The sequence below is a fragment of the Epinephelus fuscoguttatus genome, linkage group LG19 (assembly GCF_011397635.1).
Source record: "Epinephelus fuscoguttatus linkage group LG19, E.fuscoguttatus.final_Chr_v1".
In the NCBI taxonomy this organism is placed as follows: domain Eukaryota; kingdom Metazoa; phylum Chordata; class Actinopteri; order Perciformes; family Serranidae; genus Epinephelus; species Epinephelus fuscoguttatus.
Window position 1 is genome coordinate 27,491,737 of NC_064770.1, and position 21,997 is coordinate 27,513,733.

The 21,997-nt window shown below is 40.1% G+C and overlaps 1 protein-coding gene across 6 annotated transcripts in view; it reads left to right on the plus strand.

Annotated features, from left to right (window-relative positions):
- Positions 1 to 19,079, plus strand: part of spag9a (sperm associated antigen 9a) — a 39,479-nt gene extending 20,400 nt beyond the window's left edge. For 4 of the 6 annotated variants that reach the window (XM_049561716.1, XM_049561719.1, XM_049561718.1 and 1 more), the window contains 20 exons: positions 1,846 to 1,998; positions 2,515 to 2,566; positions 2,659 to 2,789; positions 5,627 to 5,683; positions 6,775 to 6,939; positions 7,468 to 7,597; positions 8,816 to 8,905; positions 8,987 to 9,097; positions 9,197 to 9,383; positions 9,512 to 9,727; positions 9,893 to 10,103; positions 10,405 to 10,521; positions 10,720 to 10,800; positions 10,908 to 10,975; positions 11,200 to 11,351; positions 11,481 to 11,652; positions 11,848 to 11,961; positions 14,280 to 14,456; positions 15,086 to 15,223; positions 16,800 to 19,079. In XM_049561716.1, the coding sequence (XP_049417673.1) occupies positions 1,846 to 1,998; positions 2,515 to 2,566; positions 2,659 to 2,789; positions 5,627 to 5,683; positions 6,775 to 6,939; positions 7,468 to 7,597; positions 8,816 to 8,905; positions 8,987 to 9,097; positions 9,197 to 9,383; positions 9,512 to 9,727; positions 9,893 to 10,103; positions 10,405 to 10,521; positions 10,720 to 10,800; positions 10,908 to 10,975; positions 11,200 to 11,351; positions 11,481 to 11,652; positions 11,848 to 11,961; positions 14,280 to 14,456; positions 15,086 to 15,223; positions 16,800 to 16,918 (2,641 nt within the window). In that variant the 3' untranslated portion in view covers positions 16,919 to 19,079. The remainder of the gene's footprint in view (positions 1 to 1,845; positions 1,999 to 2,514; positions 2,567 to 2,658; positions 2,790 to 5,626; positions 5,684 to 6,774; positions 6,940 to 7,467; positions 7,598 to 8,815; positions 8,906 to 8,986; positions 9,098 to 9,196; positions 9,384 to 9,511; positions 9,728 to 9,892; positions 10,104 to 10,404; positions 10,522 to 10,719; positions 10,801 to 10,907; positions 10,976 to 11,199; positions 11,352 to 11,480; positions 11,653 to 11,847; positions 11,962 to 14,279; positions 14,457 to 15,085; positions 15,224 to 16,799) is intronic. The other 2 variants (XM_049561717.1, XM_049561721.1) reach the window with 1 other exon arrangement.
- The last annotated feature ends 2,918 nt before the right edge of the window (positions 19,080 to 21,997 follow it).

The following is a 21,997-nucleotide window of genomic DNA, read 5'->3' on the forward strand; positions in this document are numbered from 1 at the left end:
AAGTACATAACTCAAAGGGTAACTTTGCTATGTTCAGCCTGGACCAACCTGAAGTGATTAATGGGAATAAAGTTAATTGAAATTGGTCCAGTATTAAGTGAGGCAAGAAAACTGGCTGCAGTGTAACCATCCAGGGCATTTCTGCTTTGTCTGTTACGTCCTTTAAAAGTGTTTGTTTTTGCTACTGACATGTTCAAATTATTATTTGAAGTGTCTGACAATTTATGGAAAGGATCCCTACAGAGAAAGACCTGTTTTGTGAAAGAGTAAGAATGTTTTTGTTTAATCAGAAACCCTATCACCAAACCCACCAGTGTCCATTTACTTAAAACAAGTAATTTTATAATCATAAAGAAAACTTTGTTCAAAGTTGACAAGAAACAAAAAAAAAACATAAAAACTGTTTTGCTTTGTCTTTCTACTGTTCCAACAATTGCCAAGTCTGGTTTGGTTAAAATGAACCTATAATCCACCCAGTTAGATGTAAAAGTACTTTGGCTCTATACACGCTGAAATAACTTAATTTAAATTCAGTCAGGCGGAACAGTGGATGGCAATTTTGGGGCTGTTTTAGTTGAACAAAAATCTTAGTCTTATACAGAACAGTCTATCTTTGAATGGATCATTTGCATAAATTGTCACACTGAGCCTGTCAGTGGCAAAAACAAACAACAACAACCCTGATTCCAGAAAAGTGGGGCGTTGTGTAAATAAAATTAAAAAAAGCAAGTCCTTTTCATTATTCAGTTATTTTTATTGTTTTTTTAGAACAACCTAGAAACAAGAAACATGGAGCATATGCACTCTGAACCCACAACATCAATGATGAAAAAGTCAAAGCATGAGTCTGGGCTCGGGAGAGACCCAGATCTCTCCAGATCCCACACCAAATATTGCCAGCTGCGGCTCTGGGTCTATGGTTTTATTACACGTACATGTACAAAAATGTCTCAAAAATCTTGTCCAAAAATTGTCCCACCCTTGGGCATTCCCAAAATGAGTTGAAAAGAGTTGCTGGGTCCCAATTACACCGTTGGCAGGTTGGATCAAATTCAGGAAACAGCAGGTCTGTTCCTTGACAGGTGAAGTCCATGAAGTATTTTAAACTGAATAATACCAAAGTCATCCTCCCATTTTGATGTCAGATGGTCCAGGGGGGCGTGGGAGCCCTTCTGTGCGGAGTTTGCATGTTCTCCCCGTGTCAGCGTGGGTTCTCTCCGGGCACTCCGGCTTCCTCCCACAGTCCAAAGACATGCTTTTGACCGTAGGTGTGAATGTGAGCGTGAATGGTTGTCTGTCTCTATGTGTCAGCCCTGCGATAGTCTGACGACCTGTCCAGGGTGTACCCTGCCTCTCGCCCGATGTCAGCTGGGATAGGCTCCAGCCCCCCGCAACCCTCAAGAGGATGAAGCAGTTAGAAGATGAATGAATGAGTTATGCTCACAGGGACCCTCATGAATACAATGCTCTAGCCAGCTAGAAGGAGTTTGGGAAACAAAATCCCTAATTTGAAGTGCAAATCCCTTTTGACTGTTATCCAGTTGAATGCAGTACAAAGACAGCATGTGTACAGTGATGTGCAAACATGCTCAGTGGTTACATTACAGCCTGGTTCGCTGCTGCCGGCAGCAGTGCTCTCACTCAATACTGAGCCAATTACAAAAATTATTGTCTCCATTAGTCATTTAGATGCAAAAAAACATGGGAAAATAGGATCCAGGTTAATCTTTAAATGTTTTTATGTCATGACTAAAATGTGATATCGTCTTAATCCTCTGACCCTGTTAAAATGTGCCAACAGTATTTTACAAGTACACTGAAAGGTCCTTGTTCCCATCTGTCCAGGAACGCTCTGAACGTGGTGAATAAAGACTTGATATTGAAGGTGGACGAGCTGACCTGTGAGAAGGAGATGTTGCAGGGAGAGATGGAGGCTGTGCTGCAGGCTAAGAGCAAGCTGGAGGACAAGAACAGAGAGATGGAGGAGGAACTCAAGAAGTAGGTCAACAGTCATTACAGGTAGCACGTTATTTATTACCTTCGCCAAGGAGGTTATGTTTCCAGTTTGGTTTGTTTGTCAGCGGGGGTTGAGGCAGAAACATCTGGCCCAATTTTTCTTGAAACCTGGTTCAAGGGTGAGGCGAGAGCCAAGGAAGAGCCCATTAAATTTTGGGGCTGATCTGAATCACAGGGCTAAGCTAATAATCTCATAACTTTAGAAAACGGGAAATATTTATTTGTATTTATTTAAAAAATATATTTTTTTTTCTCAGTTGAATACATGACACTTGGTGAATCCAAATGTGAATTGTTAACAATAAACTCCACCAGAAATATTAATGAAAAATGTTCTGTAGGCTTCTCTGCTAAGAGAACAGACACAACCACATGTCATTCTCATCTTCTAATAGTTTTTATTACTGTGGGTGTAAATTGTGAAATAACAGAACGTAGAAACATGAATTTGTTAAGTTTTCTATATATCTTACAAGTGCAATTATTTGTGTTTTCCAGAGTGCGACTGGAGATGGAGGAAGTGAAACAGAAAACTAAAGAGGAAGAAGATGTGAGTGTTTTGCACTTGTACAGCAGTGTCTTTGATTATAGTAGTATATAACGTGCGTGGTCACGTGTGGGTTTAAATATGTGCTACCACAGAGTGATGTACCGACAGCTCAGAGGAAACGCTTCACCAGAGTGGAAATGGCCAGAGTGCTGATGGAGAGGAACCAGTACAAAGAGCGACTGATGGAGCTACAGGAAGCGGTGCGGTGGACAGAGATGATCAGGTACACAACAGAAGGATGCAAATTCACACATGTACATAATTACATTTTTGTTTACATAAGGGTTATTATTGGAGTATCTTATTGGTTGTCACTAATTGTACTAGGCTGTTGTAGGGCCTCACAAACTCATACTTAATATTCACCACATATAATCTAATCCCGGTGTCCGCTTGTTCTGTGAAAGTGATGTTGCTGTTTTCTTATTTTAAAGCTGAAATCCCTAACTTTCTGCACCAGAAACAGGGGTCCCATTGTTCCTTGAAGTCCTTGAAAGTTTGTGAACTTGAGAAAAAAAGCAAGGCCTTAAAAGTTTTTAAAAATAGACATAAACAGACGTGTGTCATTGAAAGTGCATGGGTTTAAACCGTAGTGCTTTCCATCACTGCAACACTGGACTCACACAAAAGTTTTGGCCCGATTTATGCCTGATTCACCCCTCCTGACATCTGGACAAGCATTCTGGTCTGGGACCTTGGTTGGTACTGATGTACAGCTGAGATTGTCTGGTAATGTGAGAGGTTGACAGATTCAGTGTTAAGCCTCTTGAACTGCTTGCAGACTCATCAAGGCCGCTCAGATAATATGATACATTCAGGATTTAAACTTGGATGGTACGGTTATGATTATGACAGTTAAAGCAGCTGACAGTGTAGCCCTCAAAGCTAACGTTAGCTAGCATACTACTGTTGACATATACAGTGGTGGAAAAAAGTTTTTGGACACCCCATGCATTTGTGAAATATTGCATTAAGAATCACTCTTAGGTCTTCAAGTGCAATTTCTTTTAGTACAGTCACAACCCGAATACTAAATAAATCCCAAAAAAGCCATTAAAAACTTAAAATTGATTGGTTCCATAAAAATACATAAGAAATTTTGAGTATTGGGTCATTTTGGTACCAGTGATGAAGGTCGTTCTTTTTATTAAAAGACACAATTTTTGTTGCCAAGCTTCGTGTCTACATAAAGCCAGCACATTTGAAAGTTCTTCAGACACAACAATGGCTTAAACAAGGAACCTAACGCAGCAGTGGTCAAACCAAACTGGTGTCCAGTGTTCCACCCGCACTGTACGTGGCCGACTTTTAGATCATGGCTTAAGGTCCTACAAGGCTATCAAGAAGCCCCTGATCAATGAGAGACAGAGGTTAGCCCGGCGTCGTTGGGCCCAGGCACACAAGAGCTGGACAGCCAGGAATTGGAAGAAGATTTTGTGGTCAGATGAGTCCAGTTTCCAGCTTTATCTTCCTCCTACTAATGTGAGGGTACACAGAAGGCCAGGCCAGCATGTACAGTACCTACTGTCAAGCATGGTGGAGGCAGTATCATGGTTTGGGGATGCATGAGTGCTGCTGGTGTTGGTCATCTCACTGTCTGTGATGGCACATTGAACTCTACCAAGTATTGCACCATTCTCGAAACCCACATGCTCCCTTCTGCGCGTGCACTGTTCCGTCGAGGTAAAAACTGGATGTTTCAACAAGATAATGCCCCTTGCCACACATCCAAGGCCAGTAGAACTTGGCTGCAGGAGCACAGTATCCAGGTCTTAGAGTGGCCAGCTCAATCCCCGGACATGAGCCCCATTGAAAATCTGTGGTGGATTATCAAAAGGTCTGTTTCAAAGCATAAACCAAAGAATTTAGAAGAATTAAAAGCAGTAATTCAAGAAGAATGGGACAAGATTACCCCTCAACAGTGTGAAAGGCTCGTGGGGAACATGCCAGCCAGGATTAGAGCTCTACTACGTGCCAATGGCAGGACTACTAAATATTAATTTGATGATGTGATGGTTTATTTATTTTTTGTTCAGTTTTGAACACATTCTCTGTTATTTGTTGACTTTGATACCGACAATGTTGAGAACTGACATATTGAAACTGTCAAGAATTTAGTTTTGTTAGTTTTTCTTGTAAACAATAAACAAAAAAATATAATTTGTATTTGTTTGTATCTGTCTAATGCAGCCACACCTTTTGAAACACAAAAAAGATTTTTCCGCAAATATTTCATGATAATATTTGAGATTGTGTAAAATTTTAAGGGTGTCCGAAAACTTTTTTCCACCACTGTATCATTAAAATCTCACCTCCAGTTGTAGCTAAAGAACACACAACCTGTGTTGACCATTTTCTCATCCAGACTCATTAGGCCTTCTGCAGTTGTTTCACCACATCAGCTTCCATTTTGTTTACATCATCTTCCCCATGAGATGATGTGAGGTGGCGCGTTCATGCTCCTGCAGGCACAATGATCTTAACAACATCCTGTAAAGCAGGATGTGCCATTATTTTTAAATCTCGTAGTGTGTGGATGTTTGACATCAGAGAGGAGAACATCTGTTTCTCTGTAAAGTTTCTCCTTATGTGCGTGATGCAACCCGATTTCAAAATCGGAAGGGATTTTAAAACTCCTGCAGCCTGAGCCCGGCTTAACGCAGCACAATTGAGAAGTGTTCACACATTCAAGCCTTTCTCTCTTTTTAATTGTCTGTGAGCTTCTGTAAAGCCTCTTCCCTCCATTATAAAAATTCTCAGTGTTGTAACAGTAATTAAACTCGATCCCTGTCTCAAACTGGGCTGTGCTGGGTCCTTGAATTTAAGAGAATTGGGCCTTGAAAGTCCTTGGATTTAATGCAAAGATGACATCCAGTGTTGCTGCTCCAATACTCATGCAACATCTCCATCCACAACAATGTCTTAGTGCCTCAGCCAACAGTGAACTAAAGCACTTAACAGATTTCTTTCTCAAATATAAGAGGCGGTTGGAAATCTGCAGATTTGTGTGTCTCAAAACTGAGAACAGCTAACATGATACCATCTCGTCCTCTTCTTAAGGGCCTCCAGAGAAAATCCAACCCTCACAGAAAAAAAGAAATCCAGCATCTGGCAGTTGTAAGTGCTCCCGAATGTACAGTTTCTTTCTTTCTTCTTTCTTTCTTCTTTTAAACAACCTTTGTCTGGGCTTTTATTTTGACACTGTTGAGGTCGCCCTGTGGCATTTTCTCTCAACTATTCAATTACATTTTGTTTTCTCATCTTTTCCCGGGATGTGCTATTGAATTGGCAGCATTAGGTAAAGATGGTTTAATAAACCTCCACCCTGCCAGACCTCTCTCTTTCCCTCCACTGACACAGAACTGCTCCTCCATTACAAATGGATCCAACTTTGATGTGTCTTTATCCATGAACTTTTCTCTCCATGAAGTGCATCAGTTGTTGTTATCACAAACTGCTCAGACATGACTCTCCCTGTGCCCCTGGGCTTTCCTGTCTCCCGCCTGCTGTGTGCCTTTTTTTTTGATGTTTTCCTACTCTGTCTGCTCACAGGGAGCTAAAGAGGCCTTAAATGAGGTCGGACCTGCAGAATATTTGTAACAAATTTAGTAGATGTGTTAGTGTTATCAGGCATATTTGAGTAAACATCAAGAAAATATTAACCATAAAGATAAAGCAGTAAACTTCTACCTCGTGATTTCATTTTCTGCCATGATTTAAATGACATATGTTAATGTAGTTGAACAATATTAGCCCCAGCTTTGATGCAATGTGTAGTTGATATGGAAAATATCACCTGTATAGAATATGATTTATGCACCAATCTGAAATCTGGGTTTAGACATTAAGATATTTTATTTCCTTTTCTTGAACTGTGGTGTTTTTATGTGTTTATTTAGACTTTTATTTACACATGCTAAAAGTTTTAAGATGCATAAGTGCAAAACTGTCTAACTTGACACTCTCACACTGCTAAATGCACAATTTGGTTCGTGCTTGAAAAGTATTGATGTTCAATATCCACAGTTAGGAAGTGCTCAGCTATTCCAAGACTCCCAGCATGCTTTACGTCACTGTACAGTAAATGTTGGTGGTTCCTTGGTTGTCTGGTTGGTTGGTCAGTCGGTGACCCCCCCTTCCTTGCTTTTTCCCCGCACTCCTGTCTGCTCTGTTTCCCCCCTGGCTCTCTGTAACGTCGCCACCTGCAGCTTCAGCAGACTGTTTAGCTCCTCCTCCAGTGCCCCGGCTATAAAGAAGGTGGAGTCCCAGGCCAACATGAAGTACAACGCTCCCGGCGGCATGGTAAAGAGGAGTAGCACCTTCTCCCAGTTCCCCACAGAGAAGTCCAAGACGTTCGACTTCCTCAATGAAGAGTGAGTAATGGATCAAGTGACAGTGTTTGGTGTTTTTTATCCATGAGAACATGAAGGAAATTTTAAAAAAAGGCACCACATGTGAAACTTAATTGATACCAATCCAAAAACTTTGGAAAAAAAGTCAAATCAGTGATTACATTCTGATAATTTACGGTTTTAATTTGACTCATTCCAAAAATGTTTGTAGACGTATTATTTTGGTGGTACAGTGGTTAGCATCGTTGCCTCGCAGCAAGAGGGTTCCAGGTTTGAATCCAGGGTAGGGGGTTCCAACACTGGGGTGGGGGAGCCCTCCTGTGTGGAGTTCGCATGTTCTCCCCGTGTCAGTGTGGGTTTTCTCCGGGTACTCCGGCTTCCTCCCACAGTCCAAAGACATGCAGGTTAACTGGTGACTCTAAATTGCCCATAGGTGTGAATGTGAGTGTGAATGGTTGTCTGTCTCACCTAATGACCTGCAATAACATACAGTTATATAATGTATCTGTAAGCTGCTGGCATTTCTCTTTGTCGTTGCTCCTCCTTTAGGAAGGACCAGTGCAGTTCGCCATCACGTAAAGAGCAGAAGAGAGCCCAGTACAGACAGGTCAAGGCTCACATGCAGAAGGAGGATGGGCGAGTCACTGCACACGGCTGGAGCCTGCCCAGCAAATACAAGGTAGGAAATGAAAGGTTGAATTTGACTCACGTAGGACGAAATATGGCTGTTTTTTTTTCCATTGATTTGGTTCAGTTAAACTTCACCACTCTCTTGCAAAGAAAACATTTTAGTCGTCCACCAGATGGAGCTCAGTGCTGTCTTTAAACTGTGGGCTCCAACTAGAGCACCTCTTAAAGTACTGTTGGCACTTCCTGTTTGCATTGTATCTATAAATGTACAGAAGACTATCAATGGATTAGATGATACTGAAGAAAACACAAAAACATGAAGATTCTCAGGCAAAGAGCATCTTACTGCTATGTGTTTTAAGCAGATTTATTGAAGTTTATTGCGATGGACCTCAGAGATAATAGAGGTGGGGGGAAAAATCAATACAGTAAAAATCACAGTCACAAATATTTTGTGTCAATATTGTATCGTCACACAGTGCCAAGTATTGATTTTAATGTAATGTGCTAATGTATCATGATAATATCGTATCGTTGATCCTCTGGTGATTCCCACCTCCTACTATAATGGCACACTACTGCTGTCTCACGTTCTCCAAACTAGAGCGGTACACGAAAGTCACACTGGAGCAAACATTGCTGTCCTTCTGCAAAATGCAGGAGATGAATGGGGGATTGTGGTTGTAACTGACAATGCTTCTAACATGGGATACCTGCATGTGAAGTGTTGCGCTCACATGCTTAACCTGGCCTCACAGAGGGCATTAAATCTGCTGTCAGTTTGTCAGGTGTATGCAGCTTTTCTGACAGGTTGACGGTATTGGTCAGCCTGTCTGCTTTGCATCACATTTCACTGCAATAAAAAGTATTGAAATCAGATGAACAGACTGAAAACTTTATCTTATGAGGTAAATCTGATGTTGGCAAAGTTTTCCTTTACGGAAATAATTTGCAGTTGAAAAAAAAAGGTAATATAGTGCAATGTTTTTTATCGCAATTCTCACCATATCACAATAATATTGCATTATGACAAAAGTATCGTGATCATATCGTATCATGGGTCCTCTGGCAATTCCCACCCCTAAGAGATAAAGACGTGAGTCACAGATCCAGAAACATGTGTATCAACTTTTGACTAAAATTGTAGCTCACATCTCTCCCTTTGCGTCGTATTGCTCCTGCAGATGGTCTGACTAGCTGACTAAATCTGGGTGAAAATTTGTTTTAAAAGCCTGTGTCCTTTCCATGTGCTTGTTATGCCCGACAGGTGGCAAATGGTGGACAGGTGGAGAACAAAATGAACTTACCTGTGCCCGTGTACTTGAGACCTCTGGATCAGAAAGATGCTTCTATGAAGGTACGTAAGTCAAGACTAGATAACACCACAAGCAGCATACTGTCTATTGTGCTATTTTGTAAAGTGTCGTCTGTTCCCCAGCTGTGGTGTGCTGCAGGGGTCAATCTGTCTGGGGGGAGGACATTACCAGAGCTCATGAAGCAGACAAAAGGTTCCCAGAGTAGCCTGGACCAGTTGGAGCACGAGAGTAAGGTAAGTATATCAAGGAAGAAGCATTCAGAGTTCACAAAGTCCTCAAACTTTGGTTTAAATTCTGTTGAGACTGTTGGCTGATTTCATGTTGTCTGTAAGGATCAGGAGAAAGGGGAGCAGGAGAAGGAGCTGGTCATTCAGGACGAGACATCCAGCAGGGTGTGGGTGTGCACCAGCACTCACTCCTCCACCAAGGTCATGGTGCTGGATGCCAGTCAGCCCTCTGACCTACTTGACAGCTTCTATGCCTGCAACACCCACGTTGTCTGCATTGCCAGCGTGCCAGGTGGGCTGAGTGGTTTGTTTGTGCGGGTTGGGTTAATGGGTTTTATCTTTGTCATCCATGACTGCATCATTTCTCTGTGATCCTGTCAGCTGAGTTTTGACTGTGAGGTTGTTTGTGTTGTTTTTTAGGAGTTTTGGAGACTGATTTTCCAGCAGGCGAGGAGGTTCCCCAGGACCCAGAGGCTAGCCAAGGTGACGGGGTGTCACTGGCCGGCAGTGTGGCCAGTGTGGGCTCAACAGGCAGCGATGGTGCCATGGCAGCAGAGGGGACCACCGCCATCCCCCAGACGGCCAGCGCAGGTGTCTCAGACCAGCCGGCTGAGCACAGTGGCATCTCCAGCTCAGGTACTTCTCTGCTGATCAAGTATGTTCCAATTTGTTTTACAGCCATACTGCTAGCATAGGGGATGCTAGGTAATTGGATCCAGCAGGAGCTTGCATTACAAAGTGGTACTTGTGAATCTAACAAGCCAAATAAATGGATCATGTTGTGATCCATGTTGCCCACAGTTGAGCTGTCCAGAGAGACCAGTCCAGCAGAAGACGGCGTTCCCACGGCCGAAGAGGCAACGGAAGCAACGGAGGCTAACGCTGGCATGGGCGAAGAAGGAGAGGAGGAACACGGAGCTGATCAGAACCAGCCAGGAATCTACACGGAGCATGTGTTCACCGACCCACTGGGTGTGGGACCCACTGACTCCCCTTCTGCTGACACAGAGAGGTGAACATTGATATTATCGTCGGGTGGTTTTAGTAAGCGCTAAGATACGTAGAGGTTCAAGGTTGTATTGACTAACTAAGGGTGCTTTCACTCCTGCCCTGTGTGGTGCGGTTCAGTTGAACTCAGGTTCATTTGCCACATAAGTGTGGTTCATTTGGGCAGGTGTGAACACCGCAATCGCACTTGGGTGTGCACCAAAACAACTGGACTGAGATCTTCTTGAAGAGGTGGTCAGCTGTTACAGTTTTGTATAATTGATGCATTTTAAAAACTGGTGAATCTTCTACCTTTTGTGATCCAGGGGCTGTGGGCAGGATGGTGAGCCGTTGTTCCCAGAGGACTCGGACAGGTCAGAAGGAGAAATCCTGAGAATGAGCAGCGCACTGCCCACCATGTGGCTGGGAGCTCAGAATGGATGGTGAGCAGGAAAACAGCCACTAGATGGTGCTATTAATCCATTAGCGAAACATCATCATAAAGCTTTTTACTCTGTGAGCATTTAAGGACTGAATATGAAATCAAGTCTATATTCTATTTAAGTTTGAAATCCACTCCTTGTAAGCCAGTACTGCTCTCTGATCGGCCTTTCTTCACCTCTCTGTCTCTCCTTCTAAAGTCTCTATGTGCACTCGTCTGTGGCTCGATGGAGGAAGTGTCTCCACGCCATCAAACTGAAAGACTCCATCCTCAGCATAGTGTGAGTACAAAGTCGATAGTGCAGTTATTCAAGGACACACACAAACCAAATATAGATTCATAGCTACAGAAAAGTGTGGGAAAAGAGTGTGTTTATTTCTTTTACAGGCACGTTAAAGGAAGAGTCCTGGTAGCTTTGGCTGATGGGACATTAGCGATTTTCCACAGAGGCATTGGTGAGTATGTGGGATAGCACTCTTTTCAGACGTGCATAATTTCTTCACAGTTTTTGGTATGAATCCACGTGCACCATTTTTATAAATGTTGTGAAGTGTCAGCAATTCAGAAGGAAGCTAAAACTATCAGGAGAAGTTCTTTCTTTTGTCATAGTATTTACACCCTTGGAGGTATTTTTGATGATGCCACAAGCGTTCTCATTGTTCTCTTTCTTCCTCCCAAGCAGACGGTCAGTGGGATTTAACCAACTATCACCTGTTGGATCTGGGCCGGCCTCACCACTCTATCCGCTGTATGACAGTAGTCCATGACAAGGTGTGGTGTGGCTACAGGAACAAGATCTACGTCATCCAGCCTAAGGCCATGAGGATAGAGGTACAGCGGTCATATTTAACAAAAGTATTACTCACTGACTAAGATGTTTCTTGCTGTGACATTTGAAAATCCTACATTGAACATTTCCATAATGTTCTAATATCATCTCAATCTGTCACGTCTGAGCAGAAGTCGTTTGACGCTCATCCTCGCAAGGAGAGTCAGGTGCGGCAGCTGGCCTGGGTTGGAGACGGCATCTGGGTGTCCATTCGACTGGATTCAACTCTACGCTTGTTTCACGCACACACCTACCAGCACCTCCAGGACGTGGACATCGAGCCCTACGTCAGCAAGATGTTGGGTATGCAGGCTTTTGTCTTCCTACCAACTGGTCACTTTTTCTCAGAAAAGATTTCTCCTCTGACTTTAATATGACCATTTTTTTTCTTACATTTTGAGACCAGCTTCTTTATATTTCGATTGATACTGAATTGTTTCCTCCAAATCATTTGCACATGGATTGAAAGATGAAGTGTGTGTTCTGTGTGTGTCGCAGGTACGGGTAAACTGGGCTTCTCGTTTGTGAGAATCACAGCTCTGATGGTGTCCTGCAGCCGACTCTGGGTTGGGACAGGAAACGGTGTCATCATCTCCATCCCGCTGTCTGAAGGTATCACACACAACCACACCGCATCAGCACACTCAGGTTTACCCTGTACAACAATCTCAACATTCTCTTAAGGCTGCAATGATTAGTCGACTAACTAATGAGTAATCGTCTATTAAAATAATCAGTGACTATTTTAGTAGTCGACTGATCGGTTTGAGTCTTTTTCCGTAGAAAAGTACTATTAAAGTACCCCAATATACTCTTATTGCAGCTTCTCACATTCAAATATTGGCAGCAGCTTTACACACTCTCCCGAGACGGTGAACTAAAACCCTTTGGTGTGAGTACGAAACAAGACATTAGATGACATAGTTTTGGGGTTTGGGAGAGACAGACTGACATTTTTCAACATTTTAACACGTTTTTTAATAAAATCATAAGTCAACTAATTGAAGAAATAAATCGACAGATTAGTCGACAATGAAAATAATGGTTAGTTGCAGCCCTACATTCCCTGTAGTTCCCATGAGGCTTCTTAATCACTGTTGTAATCACTGGAGTTTCTGTGCAAACATGGTATCTGAGTAGATTTCCCTTTCTTTAACAAAACTTATCATTTTCTTCTTTCTTGTAAATAATTTGTGGCTTGGATGGATTGGAATTAAACACTTCATTTTCATGAATGAATGTATGTTTATTAGTGTTTGGCAAAGAGATCAAAGACCACGCCCTGGGTGGTACAGATTAAAGACACCAGATATAATATTTTATTAGTGAGCTTTAGAGGTGTCAGTAGATATCTTCATGTTTACCATACAGACATGAGAGTGGGATCAATCCAGTGTTTCCCACAGAATTAGAATTTAAAGGGATAGTGCACCCAAAAATGAAAGTTCAGCCATTATCTACTCACCCATATGCCGAGGGAGGCTCAGGTGAAGTTTTAGAGTCCTCACATCACTTACAGAGATCCCAGGGGAGAGGGGGTAGCATCACAACTCCACCTAATGCAGGCTGACGGCACCCCAGATTCAAACATCCAAAGACACATAATTGAAACCACAAAACCACTACGGACGAGCTGTATGGAGATATTTTGTGGTTTCAATTATGTGTTTTTGGACGTTTGAATCTGGGGCGCCGTCAGCCTCCATTAGGTGCAGTTGTGTTGCCACCCCCCCTCCCCTGGGATCTGTACAAGTGATGTGAGGACTCTAAAACTTCACCTGAGCCTCCCTTGGCATATGGGTGAGTAGATGATGGCTGAATTTTCATTTTTGGGTGCACTATCCTTTTAAGTGGGGGGGTCTCAAGCCCAGTTCAGACCTAAGATTTGCGACAAGACGAGTTGGAACAGGCAACTCACCCTAAATGTTGACATCATGGCAGGCTGCCACAAATGCCATAAAACTCTTGGCATGAAAGCAAAGAAGCATATTTCTCCAAATCACGAACTATCCCTTTAAAATAAAGTCTCACCCTGGCATACAAACCTCTTCAGCCTCTCTGAATCCTGGCTGCCATACATCCTTTCTGCACTCACTTCCCACTGTGTATCTGTGTCCTAGATTTCTCTCAAGGCACGTTCAGACAATGCAGCGATTGTTACCACCCAGGCGCTACTTGTTGAATAAAAGACAACCCTGGGTTGCCATGGATACAGGTCTCACAGTCACTGCGTAGCTCACACAGCACTGTGTCTCAGCACCGTTTTGCAGGTTCATACTCCACAGCTCTGTTTTAGAGGAAATTGAGGAGTGCTGCTTGCTCTCAAATATTTAAACTTTTTGAAGCATGTCGGCTAGTTTTCATCCCTCGTTTCCATCGTCCTTTATGTTCTGTGCAGTTCACTGTGATTCTTGCTTTCTGTCTTGAACTGCTCTTGACATGGAGTGTGACTGCGAGAGTGCCGAAGATCTTATTTTTGTTGAACCTTTAACTTCTCTCCCACAGGCTCCGCTCGCTGGTCAGAAGCATAGAGCTCTCTTTTTGCATGGGTGTCTCACTTTTTTCAAAAACAATGAGGGCAAACAGACTCCTCTGTTGTCAGACTGACATGAACCCACAGGCCACTCTGCTGTCTGTCTGAGAGACTGTGTGCAGGCCACCTCTGCTCATAACCCTGCTTTGTCTTGTTTTTGCAGATGGAAAATCAGTGTTACACTAAATAGGATGTCTAGATTGTGTATGTGCCTCAGTGAGCCATGAGCGCTGATGATTTTTGATACACTTCCTGCCCCTGAGATTTAATCGTCTCACCCAAGACCTCATCTTTTGTCTTTTGCACTGCCCCCTTCACCCACAGGTGGCCTTCTTGTGAAGATAAAATGCAAGTTGTGACTTGAATAGCTTTTATTACTTTCTTTCTCATTCCACAGCCAACAAGACAACGGGAACAGTGCCAAATCGGCCCGGCAGTGCTGTACGGGTTTATGGTGATGACAGTTCAGACTGTGGTGTGCAGGGCAGCTTTGTGCCATACTGCTCCATGGCCCACGCCCAGCTGTGCTTCCATGGACATCGAGATGCTGTCAAGTTTTTTGTCACTGTGCCAGGTAAGTGACAATTGGTGATAAACTTTGGTAAATGCTGCATGATTAATAACAGTTAACTACTGACAGTGTCTAACCATGTGCATCCGTCAAATTACTGTATTTGAGTAATTGACATGATTTCACATCTGGTACGATAACACAAACCTGTAGCCAGCAACGCCATTTACAGGAAAAATATATAAAAAAGAAAACTAATTGGGATTTATATTGATAACATAAATTGTCAGTCAGAAAATGTGTTGGTTGCAGCTTCTGAAATGTGATCATTTGATGCTTTTCTCTGTTTCATATCATTGTAAATGGAATATCTTGGATTATTTACTGTTGGTTGGACAAAACAAGACATTTGAAGACATTGTTTACTGCTCTTTGACATTTCATAGATGGAACAATCAAGAAAATAATGTACAGTTCAATTGATAATGAAGACAATTGTTAGTTGCAGCATTTATCTTTATTATGCACAATTGTGTGAATATCAGTTGACAGAAAATATATTCATGAGTGTTCATAATTAAGTAATTCTTTAAGTAAATTATGGAGTAAAAATGGCGGCTGCTTCCTGATTCCAGCGTCCCCTCATTAACAACAAGGCCTGTAAACAAAACATGTTTGATTTATTGTCCCAGGTCAGGCGATGCCCCCTCCAGGCAGTGCAGATTCAGGCTCTGATGACCCTCCATCTGAATCCTCTGACACAGCAACCTCTGAGCCCAAAACATACCTGGTCATGAGTGGAGGAGAAGGCTACATTGACTTCAGAATGGGTGAGTATGTCACTACTACTGGCACTGCTGACAAAACACAGATGGAGTGCTGAGTATTCACTTAGTTGGACACAACAGGTGGTGCACATGGTTCTCCTCAGTGAATTGCAAATTATTAAAGGTTGCATTTGAATTCACATGAAGAGTAATATACAGGATGCCTGCAGGGTAACGTTTGCATTGATTTCATTGTTGGGCACATAGTGTGATTCTGTGTAGTTTTATATATGAAATGCTACTGGATTTAACATGATCTGAAAAAAACAACCGCACTCACTGAGTTGCTGCTTCATAACGTTGTTTGAAGGTCCCTTCATGCATACCATACTATGACATTTTGACGACATACTATACTATTTGTATATTCTGAACACACACTGTACTATAACATTTTTATGACATTCTGACGACATACTATACTATGACTTTTTTTTTCGGTATATTTTGATGACATACTATACTATGACTTTTTTTTTTTCTTGGTATATTTTGATGACATACTATACTATGACTTTTTTTTCGGTATATTTTGATGACATACTATACTTTGACTTTTTGGGTGAAATTGGACAACAAACTATACTATGACATTTTTTGGGACACTTTGATAACATACTATACTATGATTATTTTTTATGACATTTTGACGACATACTATACTATGACCTTTTTTTGGTGAAATTTGGCGACATACTATACTATGACTTTTTTTTTTTAATCATATTTTGACAATATACTGTACTACAACGTTTTTTAATGACATTTTGATGATATCCTATACTATGACTTTTTTTGGTGAAATTTGGCGACATACTATACTATGACCTTTTTTTTATCACATTTTGACAACATACTGTACTATAACGTTTTTTTATGATATTTTGACGACATGCTATACTATGACTTTTTTGGTGAAATTTAGCGACATACTATACTATGACATTTTTTGGTACAATTTGATGACATGCTATACAATGACTTTTTTTTATCACATTTTGACGACAAACTCTACTATGACTTTTTTTTTGGTGAAATTTGATGACATACTATACTGTGACTTTTTTTTTTGGTGAAATTTGAGAACATACCATACTATGACTTTTTTATGACACTTTGACGACATACTATGACTTTTTTTGGTGCATTTTGACGACATACTATACTATGACTTTTTTTGGGGGGTATATTTTGATGACATGCTATACTTTGACATTTTTTTTGTATATTCTGATGACACACTGTACTATGTTTTTTATGACATTCTGATGACATGCTATACTATGACTTTTTTTTATGACTTTTTGATGACATACTATACTGTGACTTTTTTTTTATGACATTTTAACAACAAACTATACTATGACATTTTTCAAGGCATTCTATACTATCAGCTTTCCTTACATTATTTTAATGGCATACTTCACTTTGACACTTTACAGCATCCTTATGGCATGCTTTCCAAGAGATTTTTAGTGATTTTTTTCTTTTTAAAACTGGTGCAAAAAGGCCCCATCTGTTCACTGTGACACACCTTATACTATATGCTGTTTGTTTGACTCATCTTCCTCCTCCTCAGGTGATGAAGGCGGTGAGTTGGACGGTTTATCAGAGCCAACAGGCAGCCAGCAGTCGCCACCTACCAAGGCTGAGCGGAGCCATCTTATTGTCTGGCAGGTCACAACATCTAATGATTGAAAAGAAAAAACAGAAATCACAGACTGTTATGTCAACGCCAGGACCGCCCACCAAACCCCTGCATGTCCTCCTCGAAGTTTTTAATTTGATATTATTGATTGTTCTTAATGCCTGAGTAGTTGACTACTTTGTAAAAAACAATTATTTTTAGTCCATGTTTTGTACAGTTTATTCTTTATGAATTTGAATTAGGTAAGGTGAGTTTTATGTTAACTTAAAGAATACGTCCAAGGTCCAGGTGTTGGAAAAGCTGGTGCACACTGAAGAAAAGGCCAAGTTAGGTTGATCAGGTAATGTATGAAAGCTGATGGTCTCCCAAATGTGTAAAAGGGTTTAGATGTGAAAGTCAAAAGGGAAAAGCGCTTGAAGCAGTTTTGCAGTCATTAAAAAAGGAGCGGAAAGTTGAACTGAAGTATATTTTATATTATACACATAAGACTTTTACATTTGTAAACCACGTCTATACGTGTGTGAGTGTCAGCTGTGTGTATGCATCACTGAGCATTTTTATTATCTCTACCAGTAGGGCTGGGTGTCAGTATGTTCCCTACAAGTCAAACTGTAAACAACATTTCAAAAGGTTCAATTCTCTGAATGTGTTGTCTGAGACTGATTATTCTACTGTATAGTCAGATTATTAGAAAAGCAACTTGCACGTACCAGTGGCAAATTAAATGTGCTTTTATTCAGCGGAAGTGGTAGAATAAAACACTGAGAGGGTGTATTAGTACTGAATGACACCGAGCCCTATTTGCCACAGGTTTATGTTTAGTGTCATGAATAATGTCTAAGCAGTTTGGGTACTGATACTAAGTAGAAGAACCAGCTTACTGTACTGTAGGTTAGTATTAGCCTGCATGGGGGAAATCCTGTGTCCTTGTCCGAGTGTGTGTGCCTGCTCGGACGTCTTAAAGCTAAACCCTCATCCGTCGTGTGAGGAGACTCTGCCTGTGCCACCAGCTTGGTGCTTCCCGTTTGCTTCAGCTCATTGGCACTTTAAAATGTTAGTCGCTTGAGGTTTAGAGGAATACCCATGGTATGAACTGAAGGGAACAAAATGTACAAATATTTGTAGCAAGGTGTCACCCCAATAACCAAAGGACGAAAGAAGAAGCACCGTGAAACTGACGATTTCATTTTTTTTTTTTCCCTTTTCCAATTTTAAATGTCTCGTGAGTCTAATAATTTGAGGGCATACATGTGTATTTTCAGGGCGTCGTCTTGTTGGGAAATAAGCTTGAATAAGGGAATCTGACTAAAAATAACATTTTTGTGTGGCACCTTCTAATGGACATGCACACAGCACTAAAGGGAGTCTCTCCTGATTGCTTCATCATTCCTAGTTTTGTTGTTACAAAAACATTTTAAGGCCTGGAAGGCAATTATTGTCATTGTTTTTTTGGTTATTTTGGGCTCTGTTTGTGTTTTGTATTCATGTGTGAGATGCTTTTATTAAGTATTTTGATGATGACTGTAACACGATAGCAGGATACCAATATGAAGCAGGTGTTTTAATTTGTTTTTATATCTGAAAAGTTGGGCCAAGATGGGTCTTCAGTCCATTTCAATTTTTTTTTTGCCATTCCAGTATTTATTTCCTTTGTCGAGCCTATCTTGGTTCAGAATGTAACTTTCTACATGAGCAAAATATAACGGGAGGCTATTGTGAACAAAATAGTCCAATGAGTTTATGTGATTGTTAATAATGGTCAAATAAAAAGACATTAATGTAATCATGTTGGAAATTTTTGACAAACCATGAGATCAAAGCGTGCAAACAATAACTTGGTGGTTTTTCGAACAACACATTCATGTACTAAGCTATGCATGTTTTTTTTAAAGAGGACACTGCTATGTTTTCGGCTAAATCTACGTTTACTGCCACCGTTTTGGGTGGGGTGGATGTCTATATGTGTGTATGTGTTTGTGTGTACAGTACATGTAAGGGTTTGAACGCAAGACACATTTGTCAGTGTGTGTTTGATTTTGCAAATGTGTGGTGTATGTGTGCTCACTGTATGTCTATCTGTAATACCCAGAGACTGGTCACATTTACCTGTTGCACCAGGCTCCTCTGGATGCCATAACAGTGGTTCCTCCTGGTCAATGTTTGCTAAAACAGCATCATAGCCTTATTTTTAACAATCTATTAAACTCAGTTTCATGGAACCTTTTTTGTTATCATGTGTCTCATTGTTATCATTTTTTCCCACTGATGATTGGAGAAACAGGGGTTAGAGGCCCTGTAAAAGATTTGTAATGAGCTTCTTACTCAGTAATGGGGTCTTACATGAACATAATGTATTCTGACAATGCTGGAACAGTTGTGGTGATTTCACACAGGAGATTTTTGAATGTCTTTTTTTCTCCTGCGTTATTCTCCCTGACTTGAAACTGGCGGGACTCCATTAGAAAAAGGTGATCATGCAGATACACACCAATCAGGATTTTGACATATCTGAATCAAAATCTTCTTCTAACCGCTTCATCCTCTTGAGGGTTGCGGGGGGGCTGGAGCCTATCCCAGCTGACATCGGGCGAGAGGCAGGGTACACCCTGGACAGGTCGCCAGTCTATCGCAGGGCTGACACATAGAGACAGACAACCATTCACGCTCACATTCACACCTATGGACAATTTAGAGTTATCAATTAACCTAGTCCCCAATCTGCATGTCTTTGGACTGTGGGAGGAAGCCGGAGTGCCCGGAGAGAACCCACGCTGACATGGGGAGAACATGCAAACTCCGCACAGAAGGGCTCCCACGCCCGGGATCGAACCGGCAACCCTCTTGCTGTGAGGCGAGAGTGCTAACCACCACACCACCGTGCCGCCCTGAATCAAAATCTGACATTGCAAATTCTCTTTACACAGTGTTAAAGTGCTGACTGACACAAACCATTCTATGACTGTTTATAATGACATTTTGACAACATACTAAACTAGAAAAGCACTCGGAGAGTGCAGACCTCTGCCAAGCGGCTCGGATTTCCCGCCATTTTATTATGTTATCCAATTCACTTCAACTGATAACCAAAATTTTATCATCTGTTCCTTGTACTATACTAAGACTTTTTTTTTTCATGATTTTGAACAACATACTCTGCTATGACTTTTTTCCCCATCATTTTGAACAATATACTATACTATAACTTTTTTCATGATTTTGAACGACATACTATACTATGACTTTTTTTCATGATTTTGAACGACATACGATACTATGATTTTTTTCATGATTTTGAACAACATACTATACTATGACTTTTTTTGGGACACTTTGATGACATACTATACTATGACTTTTTTCATGATTTTAAACGACATACTATACTAAGACTTTTCATGATTTTGAACGACATACTATTCTATGACATTTTTTTGACTTTTTGATGACATACTGTACTATGCCATTTTTGGGGCACTTTAATGACATACTATAGTAAGACTTTTTTCATGACATTTTGATGACATACTATTATGACGGTTTTTGTTACATTTTGACCACATACTATACTATGACATTTTTTATGACATTTCGATGACATATGATACTATGACAGTTTTTTTTATATTTTTACAACATACTATACTATGACATTTTTGGTACGTTTTGACGACATGCTATACTATTTCATTTGTTATGACATTTTAATGACATACTATACTATGATGGTTTTTGTTATATTTTGACGACATACTATACTATGACATTTTTTATGACATTTTGATGACATACGATGCTATGACAGTTTTTTTTATATTTTTACAACATACTATACTATGACATTTTTGGTACGTTTTGACAACATACTATACTATGACTTTTTTTGTACATTTTGACGACATACTATAGTATTTCATTTGTTATGGCATTTTGATGACATACTATACTATGACTTTTTTTGTACATTTTGACAACATACTATACTATGACATTTTTGGTACGTTTTGACGACATACTATACTATGACTTTTTTGTACATTTTGAAGACATACTATGCTATTACATTTGTTATGGCATTTTGATGACATACTATACTATGACATTTTTGGTACGTTTTGACGACATACTATACTATGACTTTTTTTTGTACATTTTGACGACATACTATACTATGACGGTTTTTGTTACATTTTGACAACATACTATACTATGACATTTTTGGTACGTTTTGACGACATACTATATTATGAATTTTTTTTGTTACATTTTGACGACATACTATACTATGATTTTTTTTGTACATTTTGAAGACATACTATACTATTACATTTGTCATGACATTTTGATGACATACTTTACTATGACGGTTCTTGTTATATTTTGATGACATACTACACTATGACATTTTTTGTACATTTTGACGACATGCTATAGTATGACCTTTTTTTTGTACATTTTGACGACATACTATACTATGACATTTTTGGTACATTTTGACGACATACTGTGAGTATGACATTTTTTATGACATTTTGACGACATAAGATACTACCACGGTTTTTGTTATATTTTGACAACATACTATACTATGACATTTTTTTGTACATTTTGACGACATACTATACTATGACATTTTTTATGACATTTTAATGACATACTATACTATGACGGTTTTTGTTATATTTTGACGACATACTATACCATGACATTTTTGGTACATTTTGACGACATGCTATACTATGACTTTTTTTTGTACATTTTGACGACATACTATACTATGACATTTTTTTGTACATTTTGATGACATACTATACTATGACATTTTTTATGACATTTTGACAACATACTATACTATGACTTTTTTTTGTACATTTTGACGACATACTATACTATGACTTTTTTAATGACATTTTGACGACATACTATACTTCGTCTTTTTTTGTGACGTTTTGACGAGATACTATACTATGACGGTTTTTGTTATTTTTTGACAACATACTATACTATGCCATTTTTTTTGTATATTGTGACAACATACTATGACATTTTTTAATGATATTTTGACGACATCCTGTACTATGACATTTTTTTGTATATTGTGACAACATACTATACTATGACATTTTTTAATG